This window comes from Leptidea sinapis, chromosome 28, assembly GCF_905404315.1.
Source record: "Leptidea sinapis chromosome 28, ilLepSina1.1, whole genome shotgun sequence".
Classification (NCBI taxonomy): domain Eukaryota; kingdom Metazoa; phylum Arthropoda; class Insecta; order Lepidoptera; family Pieridae; genus Leptidea; species Leptidea sinapis.
In genome coordinates this window covers 5,315,491-5,336,242 of record NC_066292.1, presented here as the reverse complement: position 1 = coordinate 5,336,242, position 20,752 = coordinate 5,315,491, and the positions used below count along the sequence as shown (strand labels likewise).

General features: G+C 36.7%; 1 protein-coding gene across 1 annotated transcript; it reads left to right on the top strand.

Moving 5' to 3' along the window:
• The first annotated feature begins 306 nt into the window (after positions 1-306).
• On the top strand, positions 307-5,399 carry LOC126973020 (eukaryotic translation initiation factor 4E1-like). The gene is made up of 5 exons (XM_050820147.1): positions 307-467; positions 749-927; positions 2,006-2,183; positions 2,608-2,695; positions 4,799-5,399. Exons 1-5 carry the CDS (start codon positions 438-440, stop codon positions 4,954-4,956), a joined length of 633 nt encoding a protein of 210 aa, XP_050676104.1. The 5' UTR covers positions 307-437; the 3' UTR covers positions 4,957-5,399.
• Positions 5,400-20,752: the final 15,353 nt, after the last annotated feature.

The following is a 20,752-nucleotide window of genomic DNA, read 5'->3' as shown; positions in this document are numbered from 1 at the left end:
TTTAATGGTATAAATGGTCAGTCAAGATTTGCTGGACGAAAATATTATCAACCTTATTCATACTCGAAAATATAAACCTATATAATAACATAATACTGTGAGATTAAATACAATTAGACTTTAGAGCGTGCTTTTAATTTTTGCCGTATTTCTCTTGCCGTTTTTTCATGTAATTTAGTACATATTTGATCAAAGTTATATTTATTTATATTTTTAGACCACCTTTTGCTTTCATAATTATTTTACTTTTTATATGTTTTTATAAGATCGTTATAATGCGTTATTAGGCGTACCATGAAAACTTTTTATTCTAAATATTGAGATTTTGGAGATGCCATAACAAAAAATAATAATGTCATTTGTCTTTTAGCTCGATCTGTGATCTGTCTTTATTGGAAAATTCGAGGTGGAGAAGTAAATAATATATATATTCTATAATGGCCGGAAATATTACAGAAGAAGTTGAGGTACATACATGAAAATAACTAACATTTTCGGAATACCCCCATATAAGAAAATATCTAATGAATTTATTTTTGCTATTCAGTTCACAATCCGGGTGATGTGGCTGCGGCACTTTCACTGCTGCATATATTTCTTTTAACTTTAATTAAAAGGAATATTGTTTTATAATTAAGTTTCATATTAAATAAATTATATTACAGCATTACCTCTTTGCTAAATATAATAACAGTACACAACTGCGAAAGAGGTTATAATATTGGTAAATATGACCTGTATTTTTAAGGGTTCAACGGGCACCGAGACCAAGACCACAACGGATGCCGATATTCCGCCAGAGTTCTTGATTAAGCACCCATTGCAAAACACGTGGAGCCTTTGGTTTTACGATAATGATAAAAGCAAGACATGGGAAGAAAATTTGATTGAACTTACAACTTTTGATACAGTTGAAGATTTCTGGAGGTATATTTAAATAATCTATGTTATATTTAAAAATAATTCATATTTCAAGAGCCCTTATATATTATCTGTTAATATATGTTATACAAAAGATTTTTAAAGAAACATAAATATTGTTGTAACACATCCAAAAGTATATTTTAATAAACCCTAAATTAGGTGGATTTAAACAATTTGATTCATTCATATTTAATTAACATGGGTAACATTATTAATCTGATTTAATATTATATTTATATGTAAAATAATGTTAGTATTGTGGTAAGTTGAATATGCCATCAGTATATTCCTAAATGTAGCCCACTATACTTATCATTAATAAATTATTTATGGTACACATAATGGTTTCCGAGTAATTATTCATAACAGTGAAACTTTGAGCATATTTAAAAAACTTCTTACCTTTTTTGCTTATAAATCTGTTATAACTTTATATTGATAATTGTTAAATCATTAGTACAAATCTGCTTAATTTTTTACAGTACTTAACTTTTAAAAGACTAATTAATTTTCAGTAAAATTTTTAGGTTTTCATCTGCCCCATACCAGAACATTTCATGTTCATGTTCATGTTCATTTTAATTTTATATTAAATGGTAAACAGTCTCATATGCCACTCTTTAAGATTCTAGGAACTCTTCTAGAACATGTCTTGTGAATGAGTATAACATCCACTCTGTCAAAACAAGTTTATAACTTGATGGGGGATGTTGGCATGTATTATTGTTCAATAATATTGCTACTAGGTGATTTATGGCATCTTTGATTGTTTTTAGAAAGATAATATTTCTTACAAGTAATTAAATAATATAATTTTTTTACTAGGCCATTGGTTCTCAGAGGTTGGCAATGCTTTACTTCATTTATTGTGGTCCTGTGCCAGTTCCGACCAGGTCTTATTATAGCCATCCAGATTGTCACACCATCATTTTCAGGGCCTGCCTCAATGTCTTTGCCTGTCCTGAGGCAACCAATGCATGACAACCTGTGCTCATCATTCAGCAATGCCAGATATCATAATACCTTTCATTATTTCTCATTTGAACTAAAAGTCAATAAATATCTTTACTACATTTTACAGACTTTACCATCATATAAAATTACCCTCTGAGTTACGGCAAGGTCATGACTATGCTGTTTTCAAGAAAGGAATTCGTCCCATGTGGGAGGATGATGCCAACAAGATGGGTGGACGTTGGTTAATCAATCTTGAGAGGAAACAAAGGAACTCTGATTTAGATAGATTTTGGCTGGATGTTGTAAGTTACCATTTGACTGTAAATTTATTAAATAATTTTCACACTTTATTTACGATTTGTAAAATGGTTGGTAAACATCATACCAAGTGTTGATGCAATATTTTATTTTATTGTCACTCCCCATATGGACCAAAGTATGAGCATACTCCAACCTAAAAGGTCGGCAACACATCTCTTGACACCTGATGTTGCGGATGTCCATGGGCGGTTGCTTCATCTCTCCCCATCCCGTGAGCCTCTTGCCCGTTTGCCCCCTCTTATATAAAAAAAAATCTTTTAGAGTCATCTAATGATGCATTTGAGAAACTTGTTACATACTTGCTACAACACAAAATAAGTATGCCGGGGTTCTATAATTACTGGATAAAATGATAGCACAAATTTTTTTGGTTATAAATATATGTATTTTCAAACAATTTTTTAGGTTCTGCTACTGATTGGTGAGAATTTCGAGAACACAGACGAGATTTGTGGAGCTGTTGTTAATGTGAGGGGGAAAGTTGACAAAATCGGTGAGCAAATATAGTTATGATTTATTATAACTTTCTTCACATTTTGTATGAAAACTCAACACATTTTTTACATTACAGTATAAATATGCAATTTTGTTTGATGGCTTTTTGCCATTTTGTAGGTAGTGACATAATCCCGATGCTGTAGAAATTCTGGGACTTCTGATCATAAAAATGCTTGATGTTAACCTGACACTGCCTAAAGAATTCTGAGGGGGACCGAGACAGGTGGAAATCTGAAGGTTGAAGGTCAGGGTACATGTTGGAAACACTATCACATCCCAGCCAAAATGTTAATTTTTGCTGAGTGGCTTAAGTGCCACTAATATTAATAAAAAAAAATAATAAAAAAATTAACACATCTTTATGTGTGTTGTCTAGCAATATCGTGATGAAGGGAAAGGGTGTGGTCTTAGTATTGATCAATTCCGGCTGCTTTCTCTCAACTTCTTAGGATCCAACTTGTAGCTTCTGCTCGGTGGTAAAAGTATATAACGAACAATCCCCTTCCAGTATCTTCAGTTTCTTTCTTTCAGTATACATTTAAGCCTGACCGACCTTTCTCGGGCTACTCAAATCTCTTCAAAAACTGCTTGCTTACATTACATTATGTTCACTAATCATTTCAAATATTGAGTTCTTTTTGTGTATCAAGCTTTTTTCCAATGGGTCAACACTGTTTGGCGGTCCTGTGAGGAATTCCCAGTTCTTCAGCTATAAATATGCCGAGTTCCAATTTTTCAAAAATGGCGTACATTTTTTTCGTGACGGGGCGACCAGATTGGGTCAGTAGGTAATTACGGGCTACTTTCCGCAACTCAACGACTACAATGCGCCTATTTTGCATGGTGGGGTTGACGGCTAATCTTGCCACCCGTAATCCTCAAGGTAGATTACCAAACGTCTAAAACAATTGTCGATTCTTTCTTCTCACGATTAGACCTCTCTTCCTTTAGTAGGCATTGCCAACTATCCACTGAGCAGACCGTCTTTTGGTTTCGGGATCATTATTGTAAATTTTTGTCACACATATCTAAGTATGTCGAACATAGCATTTGAGTCTACTCCGTTAAATATTTCAATCATCGCACGGCATCTAACACTGGCTTTTTTGGGCCTCAGTCATATTATTATCATCCATCATGTCCATTCCTGTCCGTTAAATATTTAAGGAAGATTTTGTGTACCGAAGCCTAAGATTGTACGAATTTGCTGTCACTTTGATCAGTCTCTATTATTCGCCGCATAAGACCGGTGTTATCTTCAGTTGCCGCCGTAGAAGGCGACATTCACGCTGATCATCGGTAAAATTAGTGCGACCACGGTTCAACTCTTTTTGACGGCCGTCAAGGACCATAGAAACGCTTGCTAGTTGTAAACTGTGGTACAAGATGGGATTCATCGTTAAAGGCCAATCGTTGTCTATCATAACATTCTTGTTGGTTTAAATCAACTAAATAGAAAGTCATAAAAATCATTGCACATTGTTTCTTGCGTAAATTCATGCTGACGTGACACAGACAATTTTCCATTTGCATACAAAACAAGTGAATAAAATACATACCTACTCAATAATATTCGCAGAGTTCCATTTTCAAAATTTAAGCTTATTTTTTATAACATTTTTTTTAAGTGGCCAATTTTAATAACTTTCAGAGTCACCCTGATATTACTTCAATAGAATATTTTAATGTTTGAACATTCAGCAAGAATAAAACACTGTATTGAATATTGTAATAAACTTACTGGTATTTCTATTTAATATTTCATTGTAATAAATTCCTGTGATTCCTTTGGTGTTGCAAGAGATTGTGGGTGGCGGTGATCACTTAACAACAGGTGACCCGTACGCACGTTTGTCCTCTTATTCCATAAAAAAAATATATGATTTATTTTTTACTTATAAAATTACCTCCAATACTGCTCAGTAAATCATTCATAAAGGTATAAAAATTAGTATAAATTATGTCTGCTGAATCTAATATTATCATCTATGGGACAGAGAGAGCGTGGTAAATTTAAATCTCAGATTTAAACATCAATTTAATATGTAAGTACATATATAATTATTATGTTCAAAATTTAAGTAATTATAATATGCAGGTATTTGGACCGGAGACACTTCGAAGCAACATGCAGTCATTGAAATTGGAAGGAAGCTAAAGGAACAGCTGGGCATTCATGGAAAATTGGGATTCCAGGTGCACAGAGATACTATGGCTAAGCATAGCTCAGTTACTAAATATCTGTATACTGTCTAGCTCCTGAAGTAATTTCCAGCATAATATGCCTTTGTTGGATCACTTGTGTTTACAATAATAATTACAGCGATGTGGCCTTTTTATAAAAGAATAGAGTGACAATACAAACGCTATGTTGCAAGATAATTATGTTTTATTTTAAAGAAGTGGTGTTGTGTTTTTGTTTCTCATTAATACTATATTGTTACTATGGCTATTCTAGGATTGTTTGGAACACAACATCTAGTGTGATCATGTCACATTTAGGTATAAGTTTGTATACATGTAATTGTGAATGCAAAATTGTATGTTGATTCTGAAACATATTTTAACATAACCTTCATGAGCTTGTCACTAATACACCAATAAGTAATATTTACAACTAAGTAAGAACTATAGTATATAGCTTTACCTTTGTAATGGTAAAGTGTGGTTTTTTAATAAAAATATAGTAAAACTGAAAAGTGTATTTATTGTATATTTAAAAATATTGAATTAGGTGTTCGCTGAAATCCATATTTGTGTCATCTTAATTTGTTTGTTCATTCAAAAGTATGTTCTTTAGTGACTTATTATTTCCAATTGTTCCAATACACCTAGCGGAATTAATCAAAAGAACAGAACATTCCATTAAGGGTATAAAAATCGCTTTATCAATCTCAATTTTATACTTGGAAAATTGGAATGATAATTGGAAATAATAAAAGTAGACTAAGTCTCCAACTAATATTTTTATTGAACTCTGTGTCTTAGCCCTGGTTAAAAACATTGATTGAAAAGGATTAGGAGACCGGGAGAGTTTAGCAGTTTTTTTTTTAATTTACCTGTTGTTAAGTGATCACCGCCGCCCACACGCTCTTGCATTTGCGGCCGGCCCTTAAGGAAGGTGTACGCGCTTTTTTGAAGGTACCCATGTCGTATCGTCCCGGAAACACCGCACAAGGAAGTTCATTCCACAGCTTTGTAGTACGTGGAAGAAAGCTCCTTGTAAACCGCACTGTGTAGGACCGCTATCCATCCAGATAATGGGGATGATATCCTAACTAGTGGCGTGTCGTGTGAAGGTGGAATTCGGCGGCAGGAATTAGGTAAAACAGCTCTTCGGAACACTCCCCGTGATAAATGCGGTAGAAGACACACAATGAAGCGACGTCTCTACGCAACGCCAAGTGATCCAGCCGTTCACAGAGTACTGGGTCCCCGACAATTTGAGCTGCTCTGCGTTGCACGCGGTCAAATGGATCGAGCTGATACTGGGGTGCGCCAGACCAGAGATGACAGCAATACTCCATGTGTGGCCGAACCTGCGCTTTGTACAGCGCTAGAATGTGGGCCGGCTTGAAATATTGCCGTGCTCTATTAATGACGCCCAGTTTCTTTGAAGCCAATTTGGCTTTGCCCTCCAGATGGACATGGAATTGGCAATCGCTCGAGATTTCGAGACCCAGTATTCCGTTACTAGGCGAGGCTTTTAGGGAAATGTTGTCGAAGAGCGGTGATACGACAAGTTGGGTTTTTTTAGTGGTAAACGCACAAACTTGAGTCTTCTGGGGGTTAAATTGGACAAGGTTCAATTTACCCCATTCCGCAAACTTCTCAAGAGAGGACTCGATAGAAGACCCAAGTTTCTCCCGGCACTGGTCGACGATTTCCCGAGAGAGACCTGCATGGCCTGTGTATACGGCATCACCAGTGCTGTCGTCCGCATAGCAATGAATGTTGGAGGTGTCCAACATATCATTGATATGCAGAAGAAACAGCGTAGGAGATAGCGCACAGCCTTGGGGCACTCCAGCATTCACGGGCTTCGGTTTCGAGCAATGTCCGTCGACAACGACCTGTATGCTGCGCCCAGTGAGGAAGCTGGAGGTCCACTTGCACAAGCTCTCGGAAAGCCCAAATGATGGAAGTTTAGAGAGGAGCGCCTTGTGCCATACACGATCAAAGGCATTCGCTATATCCAGGCTAACTGCCAGGCCTTCCCCCTTGCTTTCAATAGCCGCAGCTCATCTATGTGATAGGTATACCAGAAGATCACCTGCCGACCGACCATGGCGAAAGCCGTATTGTCGGTCGTTGATCAACTGGTGACCCTCTAGGTATACCAAGAGCTGACGGCTAATTATGCTCTCCATGATTTTGGAGAGCAGGGAGGTAATAGCAATAGGCCTGTAGTTTGCCGGATCCGAACTGTCTCCTTTTTTTGGATCGGATGGACAAGGGCTGACTTCCATGAGTCAGGGACTACGCCCTTGGAATAAGAGTGCCGGAATAAACGCGTTAGCACCGGCGTCAACTCAGGGGCACACGTTCTAAGCACGATTGGAGAAATGCCATCCGGCCCGCTCGACTTCCTGACGTCCAACGAAAACAGAGCTCGCCTAACAGTTTTCTGTCTGAACTGTACTTCAGGCATAGAGGTCTGACACCGCGGGATCGTCGGCGGTGTTTTTCCGTTGTCGTCAAGAGTTGAGTTGGAGGCGAAAAGAGCGCACAGGAGATCGGCTTTCTCTTTTGCCGTATGGGCCAGGGTATCATTCCTCATGTGCAACGGCGGCATGGACGGTTGGCTGAAGTTACCAAGAGCAGCTTTCGACAACGACCAGAACTTGCGTGTTCCGGTCGGGTAACTGGAAAGCTGCTCGCCGATTTTGACGACGTGTTTTGACTTTGCACGGGCGATTTTCCGCTTAAAAAATCTAGAAGCACGGTTGTATTTCCTCTTAAGAACTATGCACTGCATACAGTTCGGATCCTTTGTGCCCAGCGCCGCAACCCAAGTTCGATACGCCTGTTTTTTTGCAGTCAGATGCTGCTTTAACTGACGCATCGAACCAGGGCTGTGATCTACTACAGAGCTTGGTATAAAAATAACCATGCTCTGTAGTATAAGGACGGCATGTGGCTATCCACATCCGGGAGCCGCGTTGGCGACTCAACCAATTGGGACAGACCATACGCCAATGCAAAATTATGCAGAAATGGCCTCCGGTCCTCGACACTAATCTATACGAAACATAGCGGCACTATGCCGCTACTTCACGCCGGTATTCTGTGCGAGTGTGGTATTAACCCGGACGAGCCTGGCCCGATTGTGCTGACGTCAAAAGACGGCAGCGTGACTCTCCCACTTCTAAAAAGCCCTTAGTCGCCTCTTACGACACCCATGGGCCTGGGACTCCCCTATTCTTTTTATGCCCCGGGGAAAGTATAGGGCAAAAGGTGGGAGACAATAGCCACTGCTCATAGAATCTTTGTGGAACTGGATATTGCGACATTACCACACTTCTTAAACGCCTCCCATCTCTCTAACGCGACCCCGTTGTTATCGGCAGTTTGATTTAGGAGTGAGTAGTAATGACACAATTTCGTGCTCGGTTTGTAATTTTTTTCAATTTTCGATGTTAGATTTCTGCTGCTTACTGTGAATAGACTCCAGCATGTCATTTATATACACCGTAAGTGTAGTTATCCTAGTAACATTTACGGCAGACAGCTTTTACTTAAGTGTGATAGTTTTTTATAAAAATGTACTAAAGGACAGCTTGGCATGGGATGGGAGACCATACCCTGCCGTCGCGAGGAGACTTTATCCAGGGTACTCTCTCCCGTTCTCCCGCAATATTTTTTTTCAATTATTCTTGGACTTTCCATAACTGCTCACGGAATGATTAGTTCAGAGGATTTAAGACAAGAAACTCTGAAATAAGTTTAAAAACCCCAGAAGCAACCAACTTATCTAGATCAACCAGGTTTCATAGAAAAAAAAATAGTCTATTTCAAATAGAGTCTTCAACATCAGCATCAGTATTTATAAATGAAACTGAGGTGCCTAGAGCCAATTTACCATCAGTTTTGACTGAGGAGCAAGCAATTGCAACATTCAGGCAGTCAGCAGAGGTAGCTTCTACAATCTCAAGATCTGGATGTCCAGAATAGTCAAATGACAAAGGTAGATTCCTAGGCACGACAAATGTTAGTAGTTTTACTACAAATGATTCGTCCTTTTCCAAAAGCTGCAACTAGAAAAAATCTTCGTCCTGGTAGACATTCCGAAAAAAACTATAACTAAAAAACAGAAGGGTAAACAAAGAAAAAGATAAGCTTTGCAGTCAAGTGACAGACCCAAGTATGATATCAGAGCTTTAAGCTTTGATACTGAATTGGATGAAGTGCCAGATGTGATTGATGATTGGATTTGATTCAAGTGTTTGGAGAAGAGAAAGTTATGGACATGAGAATTAGTGCTTTTTGTGGCAAATATGTCTATGGAGACTCCAAGTCTCCAAAGATGATAAAGAACAGTTTATTTGTCCTAATTGCTCCAATGTGATGTAGATTTAATTATATTGTTTTGAATTTAATTTTTTTCATTAAACACTGACAAAAAGAAACAAAATAGCGTGGAGCACTGGCACAAATAATTAATAGTCTATACACTACACGGTCAGCTGCTGCGAACACATATATATATATAGGCGCCGCCCGACCGTCACGCGACATGCAACACACAGACGAAAAAGTTTGAGATGATGTAATAAAAGTTTCACTTTAAAAGTGACACATTTTTTCGTACCTACAGACCAAACAATCGAAGCACAACGATAGCGAGGAAACGACAAGGTATCCGGGATTCGGCATTCCAGCGAAAGAGCGTGTTGCCGAAGTATATATCTAAAAAATATCGATATATTATGGAAAAAAATTCATTAGATACATACTGAATATGAAGCGTTTAGATCAGTGGTTCCTAACCAGTGGTCCGCAGGACTCAGAATATGGTGCGTGGATCGCGAACCGATTAACAATTTTGCGAGCGATACCATCGTGCACGCTGCATGCACGGACTAGTAAAAAAAGAAGGACTCCGCGCCGTGATATTTGCAAGTGAAGCACCTTTATGCTAGTGTGTGTGGTTACGGGGTATACCAGATACACAATTTTTTCTCCCTTAAATCAAAATCAAAACGTTTATTGAACTCATAACATTGATTTACAATGGCTTAAGTTCAGTCATACACTTAATTCCAAACAAATCAAATACGTAATATAAATAACATCAAACAATTAAAATCACACAAAACAAATCAGACTTAAGTAGAGCAATTCAATTCCAGGCTGCTTTATCATTTAAATAATCTTGGATATTGTAATAGCCTTTGCTGCTTAATTTACTTTTTGTGAAGGCTTTGAATTTGTTTATAGACATATTTGCTATATGTTCGGGGAGTTTATTATAGAAGCGAACGGACTGACACCTAAAAGAATTGCTGACTTTATGGAGTCTTGTGGCAGGCATGTCAAGTCTATCCTTATTTCTAGTATTAATATTATGTAAGTCACTTAGTTTTGTGAACTTATTTTTATTCTTTTGTACAAACATCAAATTCTCGTAAATGTATAATACCATCATAATACCTATTTCACCGACGAATCGTCATAATACCTATTTCCTTAAACTTATTCTTTAACGAAATTCTAGATCCCATGTTATAAATGGCTCTAACGGCTCTCTTCTGCAGCACAAATATCGTATTGATCTCAGCAGCAATATACCCCATAAAAGGATACCATAGCTCATAATGCTGTGGAAGTAACTAAAATATACTATTCTGGCCCTATCTATGTCAGTCAGTTCTGTTATCTTCTTAACGGCATATGCTGCAGAGCTTAATCTGTTTGCTAAGGCAGATATATGGTCACCCCACTGAAGCTTCTCATCTAGAGTTAAACCCAAGAACACTGTCTTATTTACAAGATCCAACATTTCTCCATTTAATTTAATATGTGTGTTAATCTTTTTTACATTTGGTAATATGAATTTTAAGCATTTCGTTTTCTTACCATTCAAAATAAGATTGTTTACTTTGTACCATTGTTCTACCTTAGAAATAGCATTATTTACATCTTCAATAGTAGTTGCATGTCGATTAATTTTAAATAATAGTGATGTATCATCCGCAAACAATACTATATCATGTGTGTTCTTTATACGATAGGGTAGGTCATTAATAATAATAATAAATCTTTATTTCGAGTATCATGACTCATATTAATTGTTAGTAATACAGCAAACTTATTTTCTATGTTAGTACTTATCCTAAACCTATTACTTATTAAGTTACAGATGTGTGTCACCGCTGCACCTTTCCGTTAGAAATACTGCAGCAATGACCCACATATCTGCAATCCAACCTGCTCGCAATCATCTTTAGAATGCTGTTGGTACTGCCCCGCACTCTGCTCACCAGGGATCCGCATCTTTTGCGTACAGTCGCATAAAAACAGTCGACCCGTGCTTCCGCGAACATCCCTTATGCGCTACAAAATCGGGGCAGCCCCATCAGCACACTGAAAGCATTGTTATATTGAACACGAAGCGCGTTGTAGGATTTTTGAGTGTACATGGCCCACAGGTTGCACGTGTAGAAAGTTGTACAAAATGCTCTGAACAGCGTAATCTTGACGCTGTTTGAGCAACGCACGAATCTGCGAGCCAGCATATTCGCTCTCACCGACAACGCCCTCCGTTCTCTCTCGATTTCCGTGTCGTCCCTGAGGTCGGAAGTCAACAAAGTCGGAAATGTATACACTTCTACAATAAAGTCCCAGCCACTGTTCAGGCATTGTCTATAAATAAATTTAAATGTTTTATAAAAAAATAGCTCTGTCGTAAATCCTATTACTCCACTGATGAATATCTAAATGATCGGACAGCCTGGGACTAGATTGTGATTATTTTATAGCAACTGTACAATATTGTATACTTTTATTGAAAAGAGCGCAAAAAAAAAGAATGCTGGAGAGTTTCTTGCGCCGCTTCTTCTCTCTCAGAGCGCCATTTGTTTCCGAAGCGGTAGTAGTATCTAGTAGTATAAGAAATGACATCAAAAAGAATTCTAAAGGAATCAATTTTGAGAAAATAAATGCCTTTTTATGCCTTTTTTTTTTTAACATATGACCAAGATATTTCAACGTAGATACTCTCTCCAACGCTGTACCATTGAGCATTACAGGTGGTACTTTATTTGGTGTTTTACCACCGGCCTCAAAGACCATCACTTTACTTTTTCTAGCGTTATAGGCAAGACCATGTCCTCCCACATAAGCCTCACATATGGCCATCAGTTGTCTGAGACCACAAATAGACGCACTGAGCAGCACCATGTCGTCTGCGTAGATTATATTGTTGACACAAGTTCCGTCTATGAAGCAGCCGACCCTGGTGCCACTGAGCTCGTCAATCAAATCATTTACATATAGGTTGAAGAGCGTTGGTGAGCTCAATCGTCCCTGCCTCACCCCGCACTCCAACCCACATGGACGTGACAAGACTCCCGCCCATCTGACATTGCTGACCTGGTTTTCATACCAAAATTTGAAAATATTGATGATCTCAGAAGGTATTCCAACCTCTCCCATTTTTTGCCATAAGATATCGTATGGAACCAGATCAAACGCCTTCGACAAGTCAAGAAAACAGGCATAAACTGGAGTCTTGCGCTTAGTATAGTATGTGACAGCACTCTTAACACACAGTATAGCACTCTCTGTAGACAATCCAGGTCGAAATCCAAACTGGTTGTCATGAGGCTTTATAAACTTATTTAACTGCATATTAAGCATGCTGTCAAACACCTTTGAGATGACCGTAGCCAATGAAATTGGTCTATAGTTGTTTTTATCAGCCAGGTCGCTGGTTTTGTTTTTTACAATAGGCACAACTATTGTACGTATCATCTCGTCCGGCATAAAACTATGACTCACACAAAAGCTGTACAGCATTGACAAAACCCTGGGAAGATGTGGCCTAGCGTATTGAAGATGCTCAATGCTCAGTCCGTCATGGCCTGGAGATTTACCTCTGGTCATATGTTTGATGGTATGTGCTATTTCTTTACACTTGAAATTGATACCAATTTCCATGTTGGACTGAACATTGAGCACCGATTCAGAAGTCCCCCGTAGCGGCTTAACACGAAAGTGGTCCATAAACATATTAGATATAGTTTCAGGCTCACACATGCCACCAACGCTCACAGGGAGGGACGGCTTACTGTTCATTCTATTGGTATTCTTCCAAAACCCGCGAAAATCATTTTTCGAATGGTGCGAAGCTAGAATATCCATTTTAATTTGATCCTGACGGTTTTGACACCATTTTAAACGAGATTTGAAAATTCTTCTAGCCTCGCACATTTCCCTATAAACATATCCTGAGGTTGGCTTCCCATACCACAGCCACCACCGAAACTTTTGCCTTGCCTCCCCGTGCGTTTCGGCTACATGCTTATTCCAGCCTATCACTCTCTTTTTGGCTACACGGTACATACTCTTTCGACCCGCCCCGGAAGCCTCAACTAAAGCTTTAACGATGTCACTGTACAACTTAGTTATGGCATTTCTATGCTCAGAGTCGTTACAAGTATGGTCACAGCAATACTGAAGCCCATGTGGGAAGTCAATTAGTCTTAGCCTTTAATGACATTCCCTCTGGAATGTATTTATTTGCACTTGGCTTCTCTCTCCCCAATAAACCTCATTTAGAGAGGTATTTTTACAAACTTTCTTTGGTAATAACATGTTTAAATTACATTCTACGACCAGAGGAAAGTGGTCAGACCATAATACATCATATAATACATAAACGTTACTCACAGAGTCAAGAGCGGCTTTAGTAGTTAAACAATGATCGAGCCACCGCTTGGATCCGTGAGCTTCACTTATAAATGTATATGTCTCGGACCGTAAACCTAATATCTCAGTATCAACACAAGTCCACTCTTGTTCTAAGCAGAACTGAGTAAGTTCATGGTAAAACCGCTCAAAAGGGTGTGCATTATAGTCCCCAAGTATGTATACGTAGTTTTCCCCATAACTGTCAATAATAGCACTTACCGAACTTAGTACGTCCGTAAAATCCATTAGGTTTGCAAGTGAATCCGTAGGCATATATACACTCATCACTACGAACGATTTCTCTTGTAACACTACTTTGATAGCGCAAATACGCGGGTTATTACACTGAATAATGGACACATTTTGAAAAACACTACGCTTCCACAACAGCGCAATGCCTCCGTATGGTCTCCCACGTAGAATACCAGTAGACGTGTCTATCGCAGATACTCCTGTGGAGCTGAAGTCCTCGTTTATTGTGTCAAGGAAACAAAGCTCCTCCTTGAGCAACCAGCATTCTTGTAAAGCGATTAAATGTGAGGATTTACATAGCTCACGAATACATTGTGTAGAACGCTTTACATTCTTACAATTAAATGAAACAAATTTACATTTATGTTTTTATCCATTAACAATAGGCAAGTTTCTCAGCACCACCTGTGTGATAGGTGTTTCATTTGATTTTAATTTGGGTTTAAGCTTAAAGTGCACAAATCGTCGAAAAATAATTCCCTGTGGCCATAGATTCTCATCAAAGTACAAAGGTAGCTTGCTTTGTGAAACAAAAATCTTATAAGCGTCGTGTTCACATTGCCGTTTAATTGAAATTTTCTCTAGACTCACAATACTTTCCTGAGTTTTAATCTCAATATATTTAATTATATCCGATTCTGCTGTGTCTTTATGTACGTTTGTTATAAATAAGGGTATCTTTCTATCGGCCGCCCTGAATTTTTCGTCTGATTCTACCACAAAATTTCCCATTTTGCCAATAAGGCGATTTTTGGATTTTTGTGACTTCTTTTGCACCACTGTCCAGCCTTCATTTGGATTATGTACCTTAGCGACCCCTGCATATGATCGAATTTGCGCTGTCGCACCCAGCTGACCATTCGGTTCGCTTGACGTGCCTGATGACTCAGTGCCAACTCGCATAATGCCGCGGTCGGCGCGTGTGACGCAATCGTCGGTCGAATGTTTAGATACAGTGCTTTGAAACTGCACTGACTAACTACCCTCCGCTTTACTCAAATCAATACTTCTATAATTTGAATTATATTCCCTCGGAGATGTCTCATAGTTAGATTGTTCCAACGGCGTTGTAACGATAGTGTCGTCTAATTGGGACAAACCTATCGGTCCGCTATCAAAGTAACCTCCTCTTTTCATATTTACTTTCATAATCGAAAGTGGCGGCGAAGGTAATTTTCCACTCAAGCATTCCTTTTTGAAATTTTCTAGCTGCTCAACAGTTGCATATGAGGATTTAATGCTTTTGATCTCCGCCTGTACTAGCATCAAATCCTTGAGCAGTTTGGAGACGTCCAGATGGTCGAAAGTTATAGGTGGTAATTTTTCCAAATCCCTGGCCACAAACACAGGTAGTACATCAGGATCAGTTACCTTAAATACACTTATGATGTCGTGCAAAAGGCGGTTTTCCTTGCCTTTTCCTTTGCGTAAAGTTTTTGTGCGTAGATCCCCTGGTAATGCTTCCAGAAGTAAGTGAGAAAGCAGACGCACATATTTGCACCAAACTCACTTCATCGGCTATTGAAACTTTATTTTGGATGTAAGCTAAAAGCTCATCCACAACGAGATGACAATTATTACACTTTAACGTACTCATTCTATCCGAAATCGCATACGTCTCACGCTCAATCGGAAACGTCCGACGCGACCCGAATCGCGCGCGCAACTGGCGAATAAATGGCTTAATATAAACTAAAAATAGAAATGGTCCGAGAATTGAACCCTGCGGGACACCCATTACACCCTAACACGGAGCCTGAAGAACTTACACTATTCAACATACTGTATCCTGTTATTCAAATATGAGGTTAATAAATTTAAAGCGCTTCCTCTTATGCCATAGTGTTGTAATTTCCTGATTAGAATTTCATGTTGGACGCAATCAAATGCTTTGGAAAGGTCGCAAAAGATTCCTAAAGAATCTTGTGAATCCTCCCAAGCACTAAAAATATGTTCCATTAATGCGACACCTGCGTCAATAGTTGAACGTCCCCGAGTGAATCCAAATTGTTTATCATGTATAATTTTATTTATGTTAAAATGAGCGCGTAGTTGACACAGTATTAGTTTTTCAAATATTTTACTCAGGGTAGGCAAAATTTTAATAGGCCTATAATTAGAGGGATCTAATGAGCAACCCGACTTAAATAAAGGTATTATTTTGCTATGCTTCATGAGGTCTGGAGATGTGCCACAGTCTATACATTTGTTAAATATTAGGGCTAGATCAGGCGCTATTATATCAATCAGAGAGCCTATTACTTTAACAGATATACCCCAGAGATCAGCTGTCTTTTTAACATTAATCTCTATAAATGACTTTATAAAATCCGAGATATTAACATACTCAAATTGGAAATTATTTGAACATTTAGTAACATTTGCAGAAACTAATGATATTGCCCTGATTGGACATAAGTTTAAATATTTAGTGGTAGATATGGGAACATTAGTAAAGAAATTTTCAAAAGCTCTAGCAACATCTGAGTTTGATTTTACAATTACATTATTAATATTTAGATTAAACTCAGAGTTTAGATCTTTTGTTTTACCAGTTTCATTATTAATAATTTTCCAAGTAGTTTTGATTTTATCGTTAGAATTTCTTATTTTATTTCTTAAGTATAAAGATTTTGCTGCTTGACAAACATGTTAAATTATTTTTGAATATTTTCTTACATATTCCAGAAATTATTATTATTATTATCGGATTATGGTTGAAAGTTTTTTCATCAGAGGCTATAGAGCCTCATTCTACTCTTATGAATTCCAGTTGTAGCCTTTCACTTTTCACTAAATTTGGTATTAGTATTAATTGTAATGGTCTTCGATGTAAATATTTTTTAAATTCTGTATTAAATAAATTAAAAAAATTATTATTAAAACATTGGGGTTATTTTCCTCTAAAGGCATTACTTGTAATTTATTAAATAGGTGAGATTTAAACAAATTCAGACGGCCCTGTGTAATTGGTACAACAGTGATGTCTTTAGTTATAGTTTTCTTTGTCTGCCAATCAAAACTAATTAGTTGTCCACAGTGATCTGATTCTAGTTGATTTATTATACTTTTGCTGTTAGGCTTTATATTTGTAAAAATGTTATCTAGACAAGTAGCTGTGGTCAGTGTTATTCTAGTTGGCTCCATAAACATTTTTTTTTTGGTTCTGTTCGTCCATCTGGACAGGCAAAGGGGTCAAAAGCCCATAAAGCCAAGTCTTCATTTTTATTTTTCTATTCTTCACGTTACACAGCTTGTTCAAAGTCAAGCTAAGTATTTATATAATCTTCATCTTCAAACATAAATAGTACAATTTCCCATAAAAGTAGTATTTCGTGTTCTTCATGTTTCATTTTCTTCATATACATATAGGTTCGCATGAAAGACCGAAGCCAAGTCTTTTATTGATAATATTCTTGTTTCAATGAAGATCAAGCTTAGCCCCTTATTTTTAATAATAAACTTTTATGATATAATACTAAAATATAAATCTCATATACGTTATAAGAAATATATACTTAACACGAATTATAAGTAATAATGATGAATATTAGTTGAATATAATTATAAGATAATATGAAACTAATTTAAGGTATAACTACAAATATAATATTTACATTTATACATTAAAATTTACATTATAAACACAAGTCCAATAATAATTTATGGACGAATATGTTTTAAGTATGTGTAAGGGATTGTGTCAAAAGGCAAGCCGTATATTCAAATTTCGCCTACCGTTGAAACTATAAATTTGTAAAGCGGCACGAAGCAGTCATAAGTTTTCAATAACTGCTGAAGTGAGCGCGGGATGTCTTCAGCATTCTTATAAATATCCAAGAGGCAGTCTATCAATGTAAATCTTTGAAGATTATATTGGGGACAGTCAAAGAAAATGTGATCAAGATTTTGGATGGATAAATTATAGAATTGACAAGTTGGAGAATCTAAAACACCGATCCTAAATAAATGAGTACCACTACGAGAATGTCCCAGACGTAACCGACAAATTGTGGTGTAAAATTTTCTGTGTAAGTATTTTTTCTTTTTAACAAACCAGGGAGAAGAGATTTCGTTTTAGATGTCGGCTAACCATTTGCCCTGTGTTTGAACGACTTGTTGCCAATAATTCTGAAAGTCTTGCAAGAATGTACCTTTAAAATGAGACAGTGCATCTGTGTGTGGTATGGGAATGTTCAAAGCTGTATGTATCTGATTACTATTCACAATAGATTTAGCAAGATAATCAGCTTGTTCATTTCCTTCCACGCCTATGTGTGAATGAGTCCAGAATAAAACAATATCTTTTGTTAGGGATAAGCATTGATATTTGTCTCTAATATTGTAAATGATGAAATTAGTTGTAACATTTCATTTAGGATATTGTAAAGCTTTTAAAACACTCATGCTATCTGTTATAACGATCCAATTATTATATGACTGTTCTCCAATATATTCTAGAGCAGCATATATGGCAGCACATTCTGCTGTGTATATACTAGCCAAGGTATTTAACCTATGACCAAACCCACTCCGCAGTTGTATGTCATAGACTGCCATAGAGACTTACTTACTTTTAGATCCATCAGTATAAAGTTGGTTATAATTTTGCCACTCTGACAGCATACTATATACATCTTCCTTATATTTTAATGATTCATTAATAATTATTTTAATAGGTATATATTTTGAATTATAAGAATTTAAATAACATGGCCAAAGAATACTAGAAAATAGATTATGATCACAAGAAAAATGTAACAAATCAGAGATGCCTTCTACTTGATAGTAGGAATTATTGTCAGTTCGGTTAATATAGTCCTGTATCTTTGTGGTCTAAGTGGATGATTATTAATGGAAGTTAATTTGAGAAAGAATTTTGTTTGTAGATATTTGAATCTAAGAGCTAGTGGGGGAATATTACATTCTACATGTAATGATATAATAGGAGTAGACCTAAAAGCGCCTGTTATGATCCTTAAGCATTTATTTTGTATTTTTTCTAATTTATTCACTAATGTATTTAGTCCACCATAACAAAAGAAGGCATACTCAAAATGGCTACGGACTAATGACTTATATAGTGTTAGCAAGATGCGTGGATTTGCACCCCAATATGTACCAGCTAATGATTTCAGAATATTGCAGGCCTTTAATGCTCGATTTTCTAATATTTCGACATATTTGTGCCATCTAAAATTACTTAAAAAGGTAACTCATAAAAACTTTATTGAATTATCTATTGAAATTTCCTGAGTACTATAATATATTTTTGCATCTCTTATTCTTATAGAATGCTTTGAAAATATTACTACTTTGCTTTTGTCAATACTGACCTCAAGACTAAGATATTGAAAATAAAGCTCCAATATTTTGAGCGCTACATTAAGATCTAACACAACATTTAATAAATTAAGTGCTGAACTATACACTACTAGATCATCAGCAAATTGGAGGTTAGAAAGTCTATTACCCAAGACAATATTTGATTTATGTAGATTATCAAGAGCAATGGACTCAAAATTCCGCCCTGCGATACGCCTCTATATGAATATCGAGGACCTATTAATTGGTTATTGACTCTAACATAAAGTTTACGACCATGCAAGAAATTGAATATCCAACTAACTATTTTTTCAGGGACATTTAAAGATAGAAGAATGGATGATAATTGTTCTAAATCAACATTATTAAATGCTCCAAGAACATCCAAAAAAACACCAGCCAATATCTTATTGTCAATCTGGGCACTAAGGATGTCAAGACATAAATGCCGTAGACTCTCACAAGCAGAACGACCGCATCGAAATCCAAATTGATTATTAGGTAAGAGGTTGTTACTTTCAATATAAAATATTAATCTCTGTTTTATTAATTGTTCAAAAATTTTACCAACACACGAGGTTAGTGTGATAGGACGATATGAATCAGCTGAACTAGAATCTTTCCCATGCTTTAAAATTGGAATTAGACAGTCTGTTTTCCATTCTTCTGGAATAGTGGAGTTGTTCCATAGGAGATTTAATATTTTTAGAAACTTATTTAAGTTAGACGAGTTTAGAAGTTTAAACATTTTAAAGGAGAGCCAATCCAAACCGCACACAGAGTCCTTTTTTGATGATATAGACCAGCTTTTAATTCTTCAATAGTAAAAGGCGCAATCATAAAAGAGTTGGTGCTATTTAAAGGATGATTATTGTGAATATTTGTCAAATTTGGTACTGTATCTGGAGTATATTTGTGTAAAAAGTTGGATATCCAATTATTGCTAGAGAAACAATTATTATTAGAATATAAGTTCTTAAATTTCCTCATTTTTGTCCAAATCTGTTTCATTGGCGTTATCCTATTTATGGTGGAGCAAAAATCTGTCCAGGATTTACGACGTTCAAGTCTTAATATACATTTTTTCTTTGCTTGAGCTTGCTTAAAATGAATGTAGTTTTGGATATTGCAATTTGATTTGAATAACAGATAAGCCTGCTTGCAATCTTCTACCACTTTAGTACATTGCCCATTCCACCAGGGAAGTTGTCGCTTTCTTTTAGGTAGATGAGTAATATTGTTACAGTGATAGTTGGTTTTAGGTACTGAATTTTCTTCCGCTCTAGGAATTATGGAACAGAAGTTATTGTAAGACTTCTGTAGATTACAATTATTTATATCAAATTGTTTTAACAAGTCATTTACTAAGTTCTCATATTGGTCCCAATTTACTATTTTCAGATTACTGTGTGGAGGAATGTTGGATGGAATTGAAGAAGATTCAGTTTCCGACACTACCATGGAAAATTTTGTGATTGTAGGCAAGTGATAGCTGCCCAAAGGATCCTGATGAACTTGCCACTCACAGCACAGGAATAATGAAGATGATACTATTGTTAGA

What these genes read in the sequence shown, in the direction of transcription:
- LOC126973020 (XM_050820147.1), top strand. Translation starts at nt 438, where the DNA reads ATGGCCGGAAATATTACAGAAGAAGTTGAG. An exon ending in ATATTACAGAAGAAGTTGAG is followed by an intron (nt 468 to 748) that starts GTACATACATGA and finishes TGTATTTTTAAG; the next exon opens with GGTTCAACGGGCACCGAGAC. An exon ending in ATAGATTTTGGCTGGATGTT is followed by an intron (nt 2,184 to 2,607) that starts GTAAGTTACCAT and finishes ACAATTTTTTAG; the next exon opens with GTTCTGCTACTGATTGGTGA.